Source organism: Lissotriton helveticus, chromosome 2_2 (assembly GCF_964261635.1).
Source record: "Lissotriton helveticus chromosome 2_2, aLisHel1.1, whole genome shotgun sequence".
NCBI lineage: Eukaryota > Metazoa > Chordata > Amphibia > Caudata > Salamandridae > Lissotriton > Lissotriton helveticus.
The window spans coordinates 341,969,432-341,990,267 of NC_136060.1; the positions used below are offsets into that span (position 1 = coordinate 341,969,432).

Genomic DNA, 20,836 nt, shown 5'->3' on the forward strand with positions numbered 1-20,836 from the left:
TGCATCTTGCTGTCAACACCTGGACTCCTCCGCTGTGAGTCCTGCCTTGCCATGGGGTACCAAATTCAGTCCTGGGCCATTGGAGGTGAATTTGGTGCTACAACCAAGAAATCAGTGCATCGACTCCAAAAGCGTCAGGTTGAAACTGGCACATCCCTGAGAAACCGGCACATCGCCATTGCCTGCTCTAAAGGTGCAGACACTTCTCGCCGAGTGCGTGAGGCAACGACCTTGACTTTCAACACAGCCCGACTTTACAGATGCAGTGCCTCCGAAGAACCGCTGCTGCATAAGTCTTGCACACCACCTCACAGAAATCTGTAACACACCACTCTGATTCCATCGCATCCCCGGCCCTGCGTGGCTTTCAACCGACTCATCGCCTTCAGCCCAGATTTTCGACTTCGCCGCAGAATAGACGCACCGCGCTCCTGACATCGATGCATCATCAATGCTCGTCCCCTTCAGAAACCGAGGCCTCGTACCAGCAACCAACTCATCATCTCCTCTGCGCCACACATCGTCCTGGAGCGGCTAAGCTTCAATGACCCATCACCACCTTAAAGAACCGATGCATCGCCTTTATCCTTGATGCCTCACTTCCTCTGTGTGACATATCATCTTTGAATTCCAACGCATCCACGGTACTCTTAGGGGGGTCTGCTTGATTCCTGTATCCAGCCCGTGCTCCTTCTCTGTTAGACTGAACATTTGGATTTTTCACAGTCAAGCATGACCAGATATCCCCAGTTGGAACTATTAACTTTGAAGCACTGCATTTTGATTTAATCTTTAAAAATTCCTAACATGACTTGTGTACTTTACACATCGGCTCTTTAGTTTAGCTTGACTGTTCTGTGCCAATGTCCCAGAGTGTGAGCACAGGTAAACTTTGTGTGCTACACTTACCCTGACTAGAGTGTGGGTCCCTACTGGGACAGGGTGCATACATCTGCCAACACGAGACCTCTATTTCTAACAACTACCTCAAGCGATTGGCAGTGGCTAGACTTTTTGCAAGCATCCTCCCATCACATTTTGTGTGTTATTTGCTAAAGCTGGTCAAATATTAGCAATTGAGATGATCCTGAACAGAAATAAGCAAACAATGGAAAAGGGAGAGGGGAGTCATAAATATTAGATGCACAGCTATCGTCCCATATACCTGGTTATAGCCTCCGGTGCCCTGGTACAGTCCTAGATGCAAAGGTACAGGTTCAATATGCATGGTAGGTCTTCACATATTCAGGCCCTGCCTCCTTCTCTCGACAGAGGAGAAATGGTGGAGCTATGCAAACATCCGGTCAAAGGGAAATCCCTGGGTACACACTCAAGTATAGACTACTTAACTTACGCACCACTCTGTCTATGCATTCAATCCTCAAGTTTAAATAAAAAATTTCAACTAATTAATATAAAAAAGGAATTTAAATTTCCACACTAAAATACGAACGTTCACAGTCTTTTTAATTGGAATATAAAAGAATATACATCAATTGACAAATTAAAATTTCAAAGAGTAATCTCTGAAAAAGAATCTTTCTTTAAAAACACAAAGCAAGGAATCAAGACAATTCATTACAGTTGATCACATGCATTCTGAAATTGACATAAATGATTACACACCCAAAATATACATCATAGAAAGGATTTACAAGTAAAAATTACAACTGGTCACAATGAGGAACACACAAAACAAAAAGAAAAAGAAAAACCCCTATAAATTGTGGTTAGCTGATGTCTTTCCCACCATTGGTAACTGGATCCAGAGGTCATTAATTGATCAGAGAGTGACGTCAAATGTACCACTTATGCGTGCATATCAGTTGCTCACTAGACCTTTCTTTGGATTCTAGATTGAAAAAAGTGCGTCGACGCGTTTCGGTGCAAGGAACAAAAGGATATTGTAGCACCTTCCTCAGGGCTTGACGTTTCTTTAGGGGTCACCGGCTTCAAAGAATGTTGCTTTACACCTTTTCTGTAAATATATGGGGAAAAGCAAGGTATAACTATTTTGCAAGATTCTTGGTACTATAACATAATTTCAATCTTCTAAATTTCCATCAATTCAAATAGTACAGCCAAAGTGCAGCCAACACGTGTTTCGTATGGTCCAATCTGACCAATAACTTCCTCAGGGCTGCAACCCAAACAAAATACAATAACCATTATTGTACTATCCACAATTTCAAGGTTAGATAAAATATGTTTTATATTTAAAGTACCTTTGGGAAAAGGAAGGAATTCTCTCCAAGCCAATAACCGTGCTGTAGTCGAAATAAAAGTTGAAGTTTTTCAGCTCACCACCAAGAAGTAGCATAGAATCACCCGTTTTCAATATTAATAAAGAGTGTAAAGATTTCTCTCATCTCAAAGTCAATAACAATTATTATTGTGAAGGTTAGAATCAGTCAGTGATCATGACTGTGTTTCAGGCTTCATACCTATATGTCTTGGCAGTACGCCCGCAAACACACATGTAATCCAAATTCTTTTGCGTTATATTCCATCTACATATAATATTTAAAATTGTAAATTAGTTGCCACTATATCACTGAGTTCTCTTCAACATGATATTAACAGCCATGGACTTGCGTCCACTTTCTTACCAATTTCAGTAGAAATCGTCATGTCTCAATTATGATGTTGGCAGGTGGGAGTATCCATCGCCTAAAACAATATTAAGCTCCTATTAGTTATAAATCCAATCCTTTATACTAGCCTGACATTTAGATATTATCAAATCTTATTATCTCACCTTCTCATCTAGTGTATATCGCGTAGGATCGCGTATCTCCGTGTCAGCGTCCTATTGCGGCGCCATCTTGCTATTCCCGTCTTTTATACGAAGAAGGCGCGGTTCCTCTCCTGCCTCTCCTTGTCCTCTTATATCGGTATTGCGATTCCTTCCTGTTTCTCGATTCCCCTTCCGTAACCGATGAACTTCCTCTAAAAAAAAAAGAACCAAACACATATTCAACTACCATGGTATAGATCGTATTGATCCAGATCCTAGAGGGGGCAATAGGATACTAACACTAAGAAGAAAGGAAGTTACATGGTTAATTAAGCTGAAGGCTGTTGAGAAGGGATTAAATGTGGACAATGAATATGAATTCTTTCTAGGGAATGAGTAACAGTTTTTATAACAATGCAGATGACATGTATCACCACAATTTTCAATGATATACTGTATTGTATTTAATTGTATGTAAAATATCGCTCTGTATAACAGAAATCTATATATGTGAACGATTACTAAAAACTGTATATATTTTAGCACATTTGAGATACGTTTGTACAGTTGAAATAGAGAAATATATATGTGAACGATTACTAAAAACTGTATATATTTTAGTACATTTGAGATACGTTTGTACAGTTGAAATAGAGAAATGTAATGATTTGATCCATATTTGGAATATATGTGAGAATGACTTCCCTTTCCAAACCAGTTTCTCCTATTTCTCTTTAACGAAGAATTCAGATGTAAATGACTGTGTGAGGCGGAATGCTAGTATGCCTGGCGCTGCGCTAGTAAACTTACTGTAACCAGTATTAAGCAACCTAATAAATAACAAACAGAAACATAGACCGTCTTAAAATGGCGGACAGACTAATGGAACAACAAGTGTACAGTTCCAATACCAGCAGGACAGACATGAGTAATTAATCTCGTTTATTACATGATTGTGCGCGAGAATTAATAGAGACGGTAATGTAGACACATCTTAAATTACCTCTTGATGAATGTATTTCATTGAATTTTACTGAAAAATAGACCGTTTCAAAATGGCGGACTCGAATATGTCATTGTGAGTAACCTGGTTAATTTGACTGAATGACAATCATACGAAATGGAATAATAAGTGTGCAGTTCCGATACCAGCAAGACAGATATGAGGAATTAATTTTGTACTATACGTGATTGTGCGCGAAAATTATTAGAGACGGCAATGTAGACATATCTTATATCACCTCTTGATGAATGTATTTCATTGAACTTGACCGAAAAATAGACCGTTTCAAGATGGCGGACTTGAATATGTCATTGCGAGTAAACAGTTTATTTTGTTAGAATGATAATTATACTAACGAATAGAGATAATAAATCATGTATGTATTAATATACATAGATTAAGCGTGACGTTAAAAGTAGAAAGATAAAATAATAGTAAAATTGTAACTTAGGTGTTAATGATATATTCACCAAATCATTTCGTATGGGTCGAATACTACTTATAATACTCGCGCAATCTGTAATAGGTGTTATATGCAAATATAAAATGCAACAAACCACTAATATTATACTGAATACGAACTAGTTACGGTTATACCAAAATGGCGCTCCGCGCCTTCTTCGTATAAAAGACGGGAATAGCAAGATGGCGCCGCAATAGGACGCTGACACGGAGATACGCGATCCTACGCGATATACACTAGATGAGAAGGTGAGAATTGTAGATAATAAGATTTGATAATATCTAAATGTCAGGCTAGTATAAAGGATTGGATTTATAACTAATAGGAGCTTAATATTGTTTTAGGCGATGGATACTCCCACCTGCCAACATCATAATTGAGACATGACGATTTCTACTGAAATGGGTAAGAAAGTGGACGCAAGTCCATGGCTGTTAATATCATGTTAAAGAGAACTCAGTGATATAGTGGCAACTAATTTACAATTTTAAATGTTATATGTAGATGGAATATAACGCAAAAGAATTTGGATTACGTGTGTGTTTGCGGGCGTACTGCCAAGACATATAGGTATGAAGCCTGAAACACAGTCATGATCACTGACTGATTCTAACCTTCACAATAATAATTGTTATTGACTTTGAGATGAGAGAAATCTTTACACTCTTTATTAATATTGAAAACGGGTGATTCTATGCTACTTCTTGGTGGTGAGCTGAAAAACTTCAACTTTTATTTCGACTACAGCACGGTATTGGCTTGGGGAGAATTCCTTCCTTTTCCCTAAGGTACTTTAAATATAAAACATATTTTATCTAACCTTGAAATTGTGGATAGTACAATAATGGTTATTGTATTTTGTTTGGGTTGCAGCCCTGAGGAAGTTATTGGTCAGATTGGACCATACGAAACACGTGTTGGCTGCACTTTGGCTGTACTATTTGAATTGATGGAAATTTAGAAGATTGAAATTCAATGAAGGAGACAATTGAATTGTGGAAAAAAGAATAAACAGAACTTTACTGCTTGAAAAAGTATTGGTGGACTCTTGAGTGCTCAATGAAAAATAGTTGAATGTTTTTGAGCTATAACTGTTATAACTCTATTATTAGGTCGAGGTAACCGACTTGGTTCATTTCGAGCACCAACTTTGACTAGTATCAATAGAGATACCCTTTACCTGCTGTGCGCTCTAAATATAAACAGTTACCTTCGTATAATCATAATAACATAATTTGCTATTTGTACTGTGTATTTATTATCTATCCACTCGTGATATGAGTGTACATGTTCTATGACACAATCTACTCCTTGTATAGTGCATATATTAACTCTCCACTCCTGTTATAGATGTACATGTTCAAGTCTTTACATAGGTAGGAAAACAGTTTATGTCTCCTATGTGGTCTTTTCAGATAATACTCGCCAATTCCACACATCAAACCGTGCATTGCCTGAAGGTTCTATTGATAGCCTCCCTATAAGTCATATATGTAAAACCTGACAAGTATAGCATGTTGTCATTTCCCTCCGTTACCATTTTAGTGTGGAAATCACAGATAGGGAAGGGGGTTGAAGGATCCACTAGAGCCCCTCTCCACCTAGAAACCACCCTGTACTCCAGATACATAGGCTATCAACCATTGAACCCGTTCTTACCGTAGGGCTTTAGGACAGTGTACCATATAGGATGTGGTAGGTAGAATAAACTCTCAACTTCCGAGGATGGTCTCCCGGTCTCTCTAGATGGGAACATAGGTTGTATTTCTCAGAATCTTTATTTCCATAAGAATCATACTTGTCATGCATCTAAGTATTGGGTATAATTACCTTTTTAATGTAAACTTGATAAAAAGGAAACCCGGGGCCTCTTCTCTTCCTAGTTTATCAGTGATAGCACCTTAACCTTCTTTATCCCGGCTATTTGAAATTCTAATAAAAGTGGAAACACTGTTTAGGATTGGTGCCCCGCTCCCTATTCACTCTTACCACCTTCTTAGATTTTAAAGAAAAGTGGGGGTGGGGAACATGTGGATTAATGCCTCTAACGTGATATTCCATGTTCAAATAGATAAATACGGTTACCAAGCAAGGAACCTAGAAGTTCCTCCGCCAATCAAACAAAGATCGGAGAAGCTTTCCATCTACTCACCAAATAGTGGTTGAAAGGTAAATAGTGGAAACATATATATTAAGGGAAAATCTAAGAAGGTGGTAAGAGTGAATAGGGAGCGGGGCACCAATCCTAAACAGTGTTATGTATTTCCGCTTTTATTAGAATTTCAAATAGCCGGGATAAAGAAGGTTAAGGTGCTATCACTGATAAACTAGGAAGAGAAGAGGCCCCGGGTTTCCTTTTTATCAAGTTTACATTAAAAAGGTAATTATACCCGATACTTAGATGCATGACAAGTATGATTCTTATGGAAATAAAGATTCTGAGAAATACAACCTATGTTCCCATCTAGAGAGACCGGGAGACCATCCTCGGAAGTTGAGAGTTTATTCTACCTACCACATCCTATATGGTACACTGTCCTAAAGCCCTACGGTAAGAACGGGTTCAATGGTTGATAGCCTATGTATCTGGAGTACAGGGTGGTTTCTAGGTGGAGAGGGGCTCTAGTGGATCCTTCAACCCCCTTCCCTATCTGCGATTTCCACACTAAAATGGTAACGGAGGGAAATGACAACATGCTATACTTGTCAGGTTTTACGTATATGACTTATAGGGAGGCTATCAATAGAACCTTCAGGCAATGCACGGTTTGATGTGTGGAATTGGCGAGTATTATCTGAAAAGACCACATAGGAGACATAAACTGTTTTCCTACCTATGTAAAGACTAGAACATGTACATCTATAACAGGAGTGGAGAGTTAATATATGCACTATACAAGGAGTAGATTGTGTCATAGAACATGTACACTCATATCACGAGTGGATAGATAATAAATGCACAGTACAAATAGCAAATTATGTTATTGTACCAAGAATCTTGCAAAATAGTTATACCTTGCTCTTCCCCATATATTTACAGAAAGGGTGTAAAGCAACATTCTTTGAAGCCGGTGAACCCTAAAGAAACGGCAAGTCCTGAGGAAGGTGCTACAATATCCTTTTGTTCCTTGCACCGAAACGCGTCGACGCACTTTTTTCAATCTAGAATCCAAAGAAAGGTCTAGTGAGCAACTGATATGCACGCATAAGTGGTACATTTGACGTCACTCTCTGATCAATTAATGACCTCTGGATCCAGTTACCAATGGTGGTAAAGACATCAGCTAACCACAATTTATAGGGGTTTTTCTTTTTCTTTTTGTTTTGTGTGTTCCTCATTGTGACCAGTTGTAATTTTTACTTGTAAATCCTTTCTATGATGTATATTTTGGGTGTGTAATCATTTGTCAATTTCAGAATGCATGTGATCAACTGTAATGAATTGTCTTGATTCCTTGCTTTGTGTTTTTAAAGAAAGATTCTTTTTCAGAGATTACTCTTTGAAATTTTAATTTGTCAATTGATGTATATTCTTTTATATTCCAATTAAAAAGACTGTGAACGTTCGTATTTTAGTGTGGAAATTTAAATTCCTTTTTTATATTAATTAGTTGAAATTTTTTATTTAAACTTGAGGATTGAATGCATAGACAGAGTGGTGCGTAAGTTAAGTAGTCTATACTTGAGTGTGTACCCAGGGATTTCCCTTTGACTGTTTGTCACTGTACCCTGTTCCCTGGAGCTAGTGGGGTACTCTCTCCCTAGATATCGCTATGCAAACATGGCCTCTGTTATGCATCCCTCTCCCAAAGGTAAAAAAAATAACTTACCTGCCATCCTTGGGCAACTCTCACCACCTTCCCTACCTACATTACACTCCTGCAGCTGTACTTTCTGCTTTTAGTCAAAGGAGACAAGCAGTGCTGTGCTGACAGGCTCTCAGGTAGGCCTGATAGCCTGGCCTGCAGTGCCTTTATGTCATCACAACAGTGGGTAACCAGTTTTTTTTATCAACTGTTGCTATGTCATAGCAATGGGTTATGAGATTCAGAAACTGAAATAAATGATAGAGACTCTGTATGAGAGCCATACATAGCAGCACAGTAATCCTCTGAAAAAACTTGTGTTGAAAGGACATTATGATGTAAAGTGAATTATGGTTGATGGGAGTTTCGAATGATGGCTCACATATATGTAGTACAGTGTACTTGGGGTACTTGATATCTGCATAATGCTGTGCCATGTGACTATGATATGTGTATTGGGAATCATGAAAGTCGGTGATATAACTTTTTAGAAATTAATGTGGATTTGTGTCCGAGGTATCTGTGGTACTATTTTGGAGACTAGTTAAAAACCAAAAAAACGAATTATAGTGAGGCATCCATATGTTTTATCAATCCATTGCATATGATTTAATTATTCAAAGGAGCTGCTAGTAGCTGCTACTAGTAGGTAAAGTAACAATTCTGATTGCCTTCTAATTTTAGTATTATATCATAAAGCAAAGGAATGTGACTGCTGCCCTTTAGATACTTTTTGGGGAAGAAACTACATTTGAAGTACATGATTGCTTCTTCCGGTTTCTCCCTAACCGTAGCTTTCAAATGTGTCTCCGTTTAGGTTTTCTTTTGAATATATCAACACTTTAAATTGTTTTCAAAGATCAGGCTTTGCGCAACAATTTTTTAGCTTCCAGTTTGTCATTTGTTTGGTATTTAGGTTTTAAAAATACAATGGAATAAAAGTAAGCACAATTTGAGAATTGTTGTTACCTGTTTCCAACAAAAAAATAATTGTTGTATTAAATAATGTGTTTTTCTCTTTCAGCTTGTCAGATATCCACTTCATGCTATTATCGAAATTAAGGAGTATCTTATAGAATTTGCCTCTAAGGCTGGAATGCACTGGCTATCAACTATTATGCCAACTCATCACATCAATGCTCTAATTTTTTTCTTCATTATTAGTAATTTGACGATCAATTTCTTTGCTTTCTTTATCCCTCTTGTCATTTTCTATCTATCCTTTATTTCAATGGTGATTTGTACGCTTAAGGTTTTTCAAGACAGTAAGGCATGGGAAAACTTCCGTACCCTAACAGACTTGCTACTTCGTTTTGAGCCAAACCTGGACGTGGAGCAGGCTGAAGTAAACTTTGGCTGGAATCACTTGGAGCCATACCTTTATTTTCTAATATCAGTGTTCTTTGTAATTTTTTCTTTTCCCATTTCGAGCAAAGAGTATATACCTTGTTCAGAGTTGGCTACAATCTCTATTTTCTTTACAGTAACAAGCTACATGAGTTTAAGTACTAGTGCTGAACCGTACACACGAAGAGCTATTTTTACAGAGGTAGCTGCTGGCATCCTTTGTTTATTCGAAGCACTCCCTGAAAGCTGGTTTTATCTTCGATTCCTTGGTAGAACCTATTTCACCATTCCTATTGGCAATTTCTTTGTGCTGAATGTAAGCATCCAGTGCCTGTTGTTTGTCTATCTTTACTATATGTTCTTTAGAATGGCACAATTGAGAAACTTTAAAGGTGTTTATTGTTATTTGGTTCCATATCTGGTGTGTTTTATGTGGTGTGAATTGTCTGTGGTTATACTGCTTAAATCCTCCATTATTGGTTTAATTCGGGCGTCAGTTGGCTACTTCCTTTTTCTCTTTGCACTGCCAATTCTTTCAGTAGGCGTTGTTGTAATGTGTCTTGTCCAGTTCATAAAATGGTTTATTGCGTTGGACTTTACAAAAATAGTGGTAACACTCGTTTTATGCTGTGTTCCACTGCTTATTCGATGGTGGACAAAGGCAAACTTTTCCACCATGGAAATAATGAAGTCCGTAAGTAGGAGCTCTATAGTGAAGCTCATTCTGGTGTGGATTACAGCAATAGTGGCGTTTTGTTGGATGTATGTGTATCGATCAGAAGGAATAAAAGTCTACAACTCCACCTTAACATGGCAGCAGTATGGCTTTCTATGTGGACCTCGCGCATGGAAAGAAACAAACATGGCCCGCACTCAGATTTTATGTAGCCATTTGGAAGGACACAGAGTGACATGGACTGGCAGGTTCAAGTATGTCCGTGTGACAGAAATTGAGAACAGTGCAGAGTCAGCAATAAATATACTTCCATATGTTATAGGAGACTGGCTAAGATGTGTATATGGGGAAGCATATCCAGCCTGCGATCCACAGAATGTTACTTTGCAAGAGGAAGAACTTTGTCGCCTTAAGTTTCTTACGAAGCACAACTGCCATATAAAAAAATTTGATCGCTATAAATTTGAAATATCAGTAGGAATGCCCTTAAATGGTGCTAATGGAAATCATACTATTGAAGAAGATGATATAACAAAAGATATTGTGCTTCGAGCTAGTAATGAATTTAAAAAGGTGTTGCTAAATTTGAGGCAGAAGAGTATCATAGAGTTTAGTACAATTCTGGAGGGCCGACTTGGTAGCAAATGGCCTGTGTTTGAACTAAAAGCCATCAGTTGTCTAAATTGCATGGCTAAGCTGACGCCTGCGTCAAGACATGTGAAAATAGAACACGATTGGAGACTCACCGTTCGGAAAGCTATCAAATTTGTGTTTGATTTTTTCTTCTCACCATTCCTGGCTGCTATATGAAACGTTTCCAAATCAAATGCATTTGATACGGTTTCAGAGTTTTCCTAATAGAGGGTCTCTAGACTGTAATGCCTGTTGTGTTGGTTATGACCTTAGGGACGCTATTAATGCACTGGATTTTTATGATGCCACCAAAATAATGCAAAACCCTACTGTGTTTGCCTTTCCCCTTCAAATATAACGTTAGGTGTTCTACAAGTGCCTGCTAATGTTCTGCACGTAAAATTATATTATCTGCTCACCACTTTATCTCTAGATGCACTTTTGCTGTACAGAGTCGTTATTGTTCCAAATATACTGCCACTAGCCATTAACCCTAGTTTGAAAAGGAGATGTGGCGTGTGTGTTCATTTTATGTATGATAGTTGCATGTTGAGAGACTGTTTACCTTGTGCTGTAGTTCCTTCTTGAAATAACCGTGACACTGTGGAGGAAATACATGGTAAATTTCAATGGAATATAGAGTGATAAATAAAACCTTTATAAATATTGCTTAATATTCCGTCTCAGGGTTGCACTAGCATTGTGGTTAATGTATCTTTACTCTCATTACCTCTGTTTGTGTTAGAACCTATGCCTTAATTGTGACATTGTGGTGTAAATTCTGTATTTTATTTAGTGTACATTTGAGCTCATACTTCAAAATATTTGCCTTCTGATGAAAACTTTAACACATTTTACGTATTCATGCTAGTTTGTAAATGTTTACATTTAGAATATGTCAAATTGACAATGCCATACTTAACGCTTTCTATATGTTCTCATGGTTGTAATGTTAAAAAGAGCACCCTAATCCCTCAGGGTTTCTGTGCACCAGTATTAAACACAATTCCTTGGTCATGGTTTTAAGAATGCTTATTGAACTTCTCAGGTACGATTTAATGATGGTAAATTGTAAACCAAAAAATGAAATTGTCCATTAGTCAGATCTCATTATGACGGTCCGTGCATTGCCTGACAGTTATTATAGGAAATGTGGTTTCAGCACATCTAGTTCCACTTGGATATAGAAGATTTATTTTTGCTCATCTTCAGTTTAAGCCATCACTACCTCCTTCCTATCCAGCTGCTTTGCAATATTTGGACACCCATGGTGGTTCTAGTTTGAGGGAATTCTGAATGACCTGGGCACATAGAGTTTACTTTAGGGAACAAGGTGGTTCTTTGGCACTACTTCACCTTACTCACCTTCCAGGCATGTTCACTATTTCCTTAGCGGTTTACAGCACTGATAAGATTTGCTATCATAGTCCGCTACATTGCATTGTCCATCGGTCGGGCGGATCGCCACCACCATGCGGGCGGTGGCGATCCGCCCGACATCCTTGTCCGCCCGCCACCCATTTCCCCCGCCATATTACTATGGCGGGGGGGACGCACATGGGGGGTAACTGTGGTACCCCCTGCATTTGCATACACAATGCGGCAGGCACCGCGCTGTGCCTGCCACTTTGTGTATGCAAATGCATACCATGCATTCATAACATTGCAGCGGGTGCCGGTGTGAACACCGCCCGCCGCAATGTTATGAATCCATGATGCGCCTGCCAGAGTGGCGGGCGCATCATAATAGCCATGGCGAGCCCCTCGCTCCGTTCGCGGGCGGTCCTGTTTTGCACGAGGATGGCGGGCGGGCAAAGTCCGCCCGCCATCCTAATGGGGGCCTAAGTTCGAAGCAGGTAAATAAAATCATGCATAGACCATGAAATAATCAAACATTTCCAAAATGCCTTTAAGACCCTCACATTTGCTGCTGCTGCCACTGCATTACACATTAGTAGCCTTATTTTTTAACAAATGGAGATTTATTTTTAACCTACAGCAAAATAATCTGTCTCAGAAGATGTGTATTACTTTAAAATGCAAGAAATTGTTCTGTTCCTCACTTATATATTAAAATGCGTTTTTCAATTACTGTACATGTTTTGCAACTAAAAAGTGTACAGTCTCCTAAGTAATTGCCAATAATCTCTTGCTTTATATGTTGATCCAAGATGAAAATGTGCTTGTAAAATCAATAAATGTTGACAATCACTGTACCCCACATCAATGGAATGTGCTACATAAATATCAATACCATAGAGTATCTTAATGATGAAATCACAGTTTAAAATTAGCACAATAATCTTAATAGAAAATCTTTTGAAGACTGTCCTCACACAATCTGTTCAGTCCACTTTATTTTCTCATGGTCCATGATGCTGACAACAAATGCTCCAATTCTGGTTACTTACTATATGTCCTTTGTACTGCAATGGCCAGAGCTGATATCAGGTGCTTGGCTTTCTCATCTTCTCCTATCATGAAAAACAGCAACCATGTTCACTCCCACAAAGCCTCACTCACATGCTGAGCAGGCATAGGGTATGGTTATTTTGCCACAGCTCTTCCCTTGCAACTGTTCATGATCTGCATCCTGCCATTTAAAAAAGGCAATGCCCTCCTCTTGGAAAATGTGGTTCTGGATCCCACTCTCTCATTTATGTCACAATGCAAAGTGCTGATTCCTGTTCATATCAGCATATTGGATCATGTTTACAATGGCTTATTGGGCCTTGTGGCTAAAATATATATGTGAATCTTATTTCAGCCAATGTGATTACTAAAGTTTGTCTCATCTGGGCTAAATCGGTTTATTATATGTAATAAACAGGAAGAAAGTGTTGAACATTGGACCATGGTTTGGCAATAGAGATCCACTTTAACCCACACAGTCAAAAACCGGTTTATTACGTTACATCAAATCTAAAACTGCTTTAAAGATAAAGTATGCTCTTCCTCGGGGCATCAGAGATATGCAAACAGTATGACGACATGACTATCATTCAGACCTTCTAGGAAATTCCTCGCCGTCTCATTCTTCTAAAATGGTGACTTTTTCCTTGGTGGACTACCTTTGATTTCAAAAGGTGGCAAACAATGCCTGACGTGTGGGCCACAAGCTCCTCCTTGATGCCCACCAGGGCCCTTTTCCTGACTAGGGTCCCAGTGTTCAAATGGAGAAGTCCATTCCTCCAATCAGCTGAATATACTGCAAACATTACAGCATCTTCTGTGCCTTCTGTAAATGGGATAGATTTATGAGAGAGACGGTAAACATTCTAGGATACACTGTGCCAATAAAAGAGATGAAATAGGCAGTTTTGGTGTGGATGAGCAATGTGTATAGTTCATAGTGTTGTTAAAGTAAACCAATGCATTTTTAGTTCGCTGGTACGAAACTGTCAAACATGTTTTGACTGCTGTCTTAAACAATAATTTAAATACAATGCAAGTTTTTTTATACTTGTCATGTGCAGAGCAATATTTAAGTACCTTAAATGTTCTTAAATACAGTATTAGGTTATCATTTATGAAATGTGAAACTTTAACTTAGGTATTTTGAAGCAGTTATAACAGTTGCGCTTTTAGCTAATTTAAGATGCTACCAAGCTTTTTTCCTGACATTTAGTTTTCTCTTTGTGGCCTTTTTAATTTCCAAATATTATATGTTTCTACTGAGTGTACACTGATTTGCATGTTTGAAGCACCGTAGTAATATGTAAGCACATAGGCGCTGTACGTTCTATCTAAAGCCATACGAGTTAGTTAAGTCATTAGCATCCTGTACAGACATTTAAGTCTCCAGTGACAATGTTCATGGCTTCCATTTCATCTGTTGTGAAAGATTAAAAACTCTTTTTGCAATTGAACTTATGTTGTTATATTTATTATTTGTTGGAATTTTACATTTACAATGTGTAAGACTGTTTGGTAGAAGTAGTAGGACACATGAACTCTTAAAATTATGTTTAATAAATATGTTTTAACAACTGGTCATGTATTTTATTTCAGAAGAGACCTGTGAAAAAAGATTTTAAAAGAATTCTATTTGCATGTTACAGCCTGCGCATTTTTTTGTAAATAGTATCACTCCAGGCAATCCCATGTGCGTGTCTTTTGTGGTCCTTGACAGCTTGAATGGGTAGATTTTCAAGACCTGTATATGCATGAAAAGCTAAAGGTTATGTTGATCATATTTAACACTAAACTTTCTTCTCCTCATTTAAGATTTACAATTTTCTTTGTTAATCACCCCATGTTGGTAATCACGTTTCAAGACTCAAATATAAGAATACCTGTATCTTCTACTTGCATCCTTATTGCCAATTTACTCACCACTCTAAATTATAAAGACATAAGTCGCTTAGCAAATTGTTCTTCTCTAGCAATTATTTTGATAACTAGAGTTGGATTTGTTTTTTATTCTGACATTTGTTGTACGGTCTTTGTTTGTACATTATATTTTTGGTTCAGTTATGGCTTCTTAACTAGTTTCAAGATGTGTCCAAAGCACATTATCAGAAGGAGTTCTTCATTATATTTTGATATGTTTCAGTATCTACAGTTCTCATTGTAAAGAATAATTATGGATGGTCAGTGTAACTAAGTGAACAGTTAAGTTTAACTCAGCGAACAATTAGGAGCATTGCTGGTGGTAAAGATTGTACCAAGTTAGAAATGTTGTGATCTAAACCCAGACAGATCTTTATGTGATGAAATATGTAGTTCACCTTAATTGGTGATTGTTAGACCTGGCATCATTGGCATGAGTCTCTCTTCCATTGTTGACGGATTGCCTCCTCTGTTTTGATATGTTTTTTGCTGGTTATATGCTTTGGGCACTGTGCCACTGCTAATCAGTGCCACAGTGCAAGTGCTCGCTATGGTAAATGTATGTATTAATTGGTTATTTCATGATTGGGCTATTTGATTTATCTGTCAACCCCTAGTACAGTGCACCATGTGTTCCCAGGGCTTGTAAATCAAATGCTGCTGGTGGGCTTTCAGCACTGGTTGTGCCACCCACAGAAGCAGCTTGTACAATGTGTCTCAGGCCTGCCATTGCAAGGCCTGTGTGCAGTCTAGCACTGCCATGTCGACTTGACCAAGTGCACCCACTTGCCAGTCCCTAAACCTTCCCTTTGCTTCATGTTAGACACCCCTATGGTAGGCCCAGGGGCAGGGTGCATTGTAAGTATAAGGTAGGACATGCTCTGATGTGTGTAGCATGTTTTAATAGTGAATTACAGCCATTTTGGTTTTTCACTATTGAAGGCTACCTGTTCTCATAGGCCAGAATGGGCAGTTAGATTATTACATTCTTATAATCCTAACTGACTCGGGTAACATGGTAGAAATTCGAATTTAGTATGCCTGAACTCAGAATGATAAAATACATTTAGTAAAGTTGGTTTTAATATTCTGTGTTTGAAAATACCACTTTTAGAAAGTAGGTATTTTCTTGCCTAACTGTCCAGGCCTGCCTCTGCTAGGTTGTGTAAGCCTTGTCTGGGTTTGTGAGTGACAGGGCTGGGGGATTCCAGGAGACAGGCTGGGGCAGCTCAGTGGTGAATAGAGAGATCTGCATCTAATGGGAGGGAGGAGTTGCACCTGGGACATGAATAGGGCTGGGCCTTCCCTCTACAATGCTGGCTCCACCTCCTGTGGCTTGTCTAATGTCTCCGCCCTGCACTGTGAAAGGAGAGGAGGAATCATGTCAACAGAGTGCTCCAGAGCTGTATCTTCCCTCCCCTGTGCTCGCTCCACCTCCTGTGGGGCGGCTGATGTCTCTGCCTGCACAGTGAAAGGAAGAGGAGAGTCATGTAAACAAAGTGCTCAGGAACTGGTTTGGACTAGGCAGTGGCCTCTCTGCCTTCAGAGAACAAAGGATTTTTGGGTATAAATATTGGGACTCGGATACCAAAAAATTAGATCACTTCTGGACAAGAAACCTTTCTGCCAAGGAGAAGAACCAAGGAAGCTGCAGGAGTTGTACTGCCCCTCTGCTAGTGTGCTGTTTGCTGGGTTGGCCTGCAGTGGTTACTTCATTGCCAAGGGAAAGGAGAAGGAACTTTGTAAGGACTTTCATCTACAGAATATTCTCCTAGGGCTTGAACTGTGTTTGCCTCCTGCTGAAGTCTCAGGGACAAAAGACTTCACCTCCAGCTCTCCACTGAATTTCCTTGCTGGGAATTCTGACTCCAGACACTTGCGTGCCGCTGGAAGCGCGACGCATCAAGAACAAGCGTGTCGCCGCCGCAGCAGAAATCATCGCATCGCCGGAGAAGTGAGCCTTCGCCACATCTCCCTGGAAGCGTGTGTTCATCGAAGCTGCCTGCTGTTGCATCACCGGAGAAGCGTGATGCCATTGTGAGAGTCGCCATTGCATCACCGGAGAAGCGTGTCGCAGGGCCTGTCGCGGCTCCAAAGTACAGAGTCGCAAGGCTGCCAGGCAACATCGGGATCGCATCGCTGCATCAAGGGCGCCATCTTCTCGCATCGCAACCGGATCATCGCATCAAGACGCCATCTTGCGCACCGCAACGGGCCCGCAGGCGGAGAATCTACGCATCACCTCCACACCGTTAAGGATCACAACGCATCCCCTACTCTGTGCAAGCATTGAGGCATGACTCATCATCTCCTCCGGATCACGGAACCGACGCATCTCCCCTTTTGTGAGCCTTTTGTTTACTCTGCGTTACGCATCCAGGTACTTTGTTGAGAACTTTGTTGCATTTACCATCAACTTGAACTAAGCAACTTTAATCATCTTTTAATCAATCTTAAGTGTGGTATTGTGGATTTTTGTCGTTTGTGGTCTTGTGTTTAAGTCTATATAAAGCATACTTATTTTTATAAAACCTGTGTTGTCCATCTGTAGTGTTTTCACTGTATTACTGTGTATATTCACAAATGCTTAACACACTGCCTCTGAGATAAGCCTGTCTGCTCGTGCCAAGCTACCAAGGGGGTGAGCAGGAGTTATTAAGGAACTTAATTATTATTATTCCCTTATCCTGACCTAGAAGTAAGGGTCCCTATTTGGACAAAGGTGAATACCATTGCCAACTAGAGACCCCCAGATCTAACAGTGATAATGGCATGTATCTGTCATTTGTGCCCCAAGACGACTTCTGAACGTGTACTTCATTTAACTAGGCTAGAGTGAGACTCATAGATAGCAGATTGCCCCACCTGCCATCTGTCTTCCACCAGAAATGTAAACTGCTTTTTTTTTAGACAAACTATCGAAGAAGTACCTGTTGCAAGAAACATGCTGTTATGTCACTGGTAGTAGTGCTTAAGGAATTGCAGACGTCCTGTTACCATTTGGGGAACAATTCTTCAAAAGAGTAGAGGTTCCAGTGTGGTTTCAGAGCTCTGAAAAATATTGTTGTGTCAGTCAAGTGGAAGGGAGTTCTAGAGCATAAAGCATTTGTAATTATTCTGGAGATTAGGTTTAGTAAAACTGATCTTGGTTATATAGCTGGCTGGTGTTTCTTGAAGACCTTTTTTTCCTGGGCCTTCCTTGCAGACCCATGTTGACTACACACATCTTCTTAAATTGGATTGCATTTGTTAATGATAATCAGTCCAGAGGGTTCAACTCTTATCAGAGCTGGTAATGTTGGGGGTGAGGCTGACAGCTTGGTTTTTGGCCATCTGAAGTTTGCAGAGAGCAATGTCTGGTTGCTATGAATACCATTGGAATAGCTATATTTTAAGTGACCATTGTGTAAACCAGTGTGTGCTTCTGTCAGAATTTAAAGGCTGTTCTCTGAAACAAGAACAATCTAATATCCTCAACTTGGAAGCTAAAGGACAATTTTACGTTAATCAGTAACTGGCATTTAGTACTTTCTGAATGTACTTGCAGGGCAATTCATGGAAAGCAGTGAGTTGATGGGTAGGCCCGTAATGTTTTTTATTAAGCATCTTGAATTGAATCCTTTCCAACCAAGATCCCATTTGCTAATGGTGCATCTGGAATTGAATCCATTCCAAACCCCAATTGGCTATCATTTGCCAGAGGCATCCTGCAACTTTGTGTGGCTTGGTGTCTTCTAAGCAACATGAAATATGAATCAGTGATGTTGGCCAACAAATGTCATGCAGAAATTGAAAAGGCTTGCAGGTAGTATTGATTCTTGTAACACTGGTCGGATTGCAATGACTGATTTGCAGAGAAGGTGGAAAGCCTAAGCTGGTGGTTTCTGTGCCCAAAAACGACTTCAATGAAAGGAAAGCTTGTGCCATTATTCCCAGCACTTATAGTCCGTTTAATGAGAAGAACTGTGCAAACCACATTATTGAAGGAGTTGGTGAGGGAAGCACCAGAATTATAAAACTGAGGAATCAACATGGTTATTGGACAGTAATATTTCTAAGCTTTAATAGATTAATGTAGTGTCCATACAATGGCAAGGACAAAAAATGGACTGACATCATTTCTGGATGAGTGTAAAATGGCATCCTTCAGTTTCTGTAGGACTGAACCCTGCCCATCAGTGTCTGGCATTATCAGTGCAGCAATCCTGCAAGCATGGTATGCTTATATTGCCCACCTCTGAATTCCAGATGTCATTTAATAGTGATGTTTGGTAGGGAGCAGATATACATTTGGCTACTTCTTGTACAGTGGAACAGACTCAGAATTGCTAGCATCTTGAGCTGGTCCAGAAATGGTGAGTGGATATCTCTTTCTCCAATGAAGTAAGATATTAGATCCCTAACAATTTATTTAAAGTAGTTCTCCTGTAGTAGCATGATATTATGCCTGTTTTCGTTCTTCAAAGAACTTGCTTATAATGGTTGGCTCTATTTGGCTACCCTGCTGTAAAGGAAAACCAGAGGGAATGAGGAACACTGATTCTAAACAGTCTCTTCCCCATTACTCACTCACAGTGCATCTAAACTGCACAGTTTCACATAGGTATGAAGGGCACACAAGAAGCAAGTCTCAACACTGTCCTATACACACATGGAGAGCAGCGGCCTCTGGCACAGGTAAGCGTGGTGGGGTGAGGCAAGGCGTGGCGGAGGGGTGGGGGGGAGTCGACATAAGATGGAATAGGTATTATTTATTTATTTAATTATATACTCCCGGATGATCCCAACATCCCAAAATGTATGAAACTTCAAGGGGAGAATGGCAAATGGTTATATCAAGTACTAAACTTGATCCATAGCTTCTTTTTCTGGTCATGATAAAATCTATGTGCAAAGTGCGATAATACATACTTCTAATAACGACCTTATCAAATAGCAGCATACATGAGAGGACGCAGACGTGAATAAATTGCAATAAAAGTCAGTTGTACTCAGAAATTCATAATATACATTAACTTTGACACACCACCCAATATGGGACCCAAACCCTTATAGTCCTGCCCCATGGCCCTAATAGGTGTTAAAAAAAGATCTGAAGAATTAGTACATTTTATTACAGATCATTTTATTCGAAGAGGACAATACACATTTACAGGCCTCCAATGCAGAACATGAGTTCTATTCAATAATAACAGGCCTTAAGAAATGGCGACAAGCAATCTGTAGCGCAGGACGCACAAATAGTACATGGCTGAGATCCTGAATTAATCCAGTAAGGCACAGCTCGCACATTTAGTCCTTTTTCTGGATTTTGTTCCAAATGTCTATAATCATACGCCAGTGGAGCAGGTCCAGTCTCAACAATAGGATCAACCTTCGGATCTAATGAGGCATATTCCATATTAAATAGGACTGGGGTTTGTTCCCCAGATTCCTCTCCTGCATTACCTGATTACGCAGCTTTGGCTGACATATGGCAGTGTCTCTAGCCTCACTCACTTTAAACATGGAACCCTTTAATAAGTCCTTCAGAGCGGACTTGGCAAAACAGAGTTCACGTTTAGATCAATCCCAAATATTTCTTTAGCCCGTTCAAAAGACCTAAAAAATGCACTCCGCTCTTTCAACAGGGAAAACATTTCTACTTTCAAAGCTGTTCATAAAAAGAAGTGCGTTCCCCCAGACGGCATCCATCATTGGACTGAGAAAGACCCCCGCCGACACAGAACGTCATGTGATCGCTATCCCGGCCATTCTTGGAAAAGACTGTTCCAAAATAAAGATACAAATCCACTATTTCAAGTTTATCACTACCCAGTTACCAATTAAAGTTCCTCTT

At 39.5% G+C, this 20,836-nt stretch overlaps 1 protein-coding gene across 11 annotated transcripts in view; it reads left to right on the forward strand.

Annotated features, from left to right (window-relative positions):
- Positions 1 to 14,534, forward strand: part of WFS1 (wolframin ER transmembrane glycoprotein) — a 351,956-nt gene extending 337,422 nt beyond the window's left edge. For 7 of the 11 annotated variants that reach the window (XM_078678499.1, XM_078678498.1, XM_078678492.1 and 4 more), the window contains one exon: positions 9,034 to 14,534. In XM_078678499.1, the coding sequence (XP_078534625.1) occupies positions 9,034 to 10,842 (1,809 nt within the window). In that variant the 3' untranslated portion in view covers positions 10,843 to 14,534. Of the gene's footprint in view, positions 1 to 4,547; positions 4,609 to 9,033 lie in introns of all 11 variants that reach the window. The other 4 variants (XR_013608353.1, XR_013608352.1, XR_013608354.1 and 1 more) reach the window with 2 other exon arrangements.
- Positions 14,535 to 20,836: the final 6,302 nt, after the last annotated feature.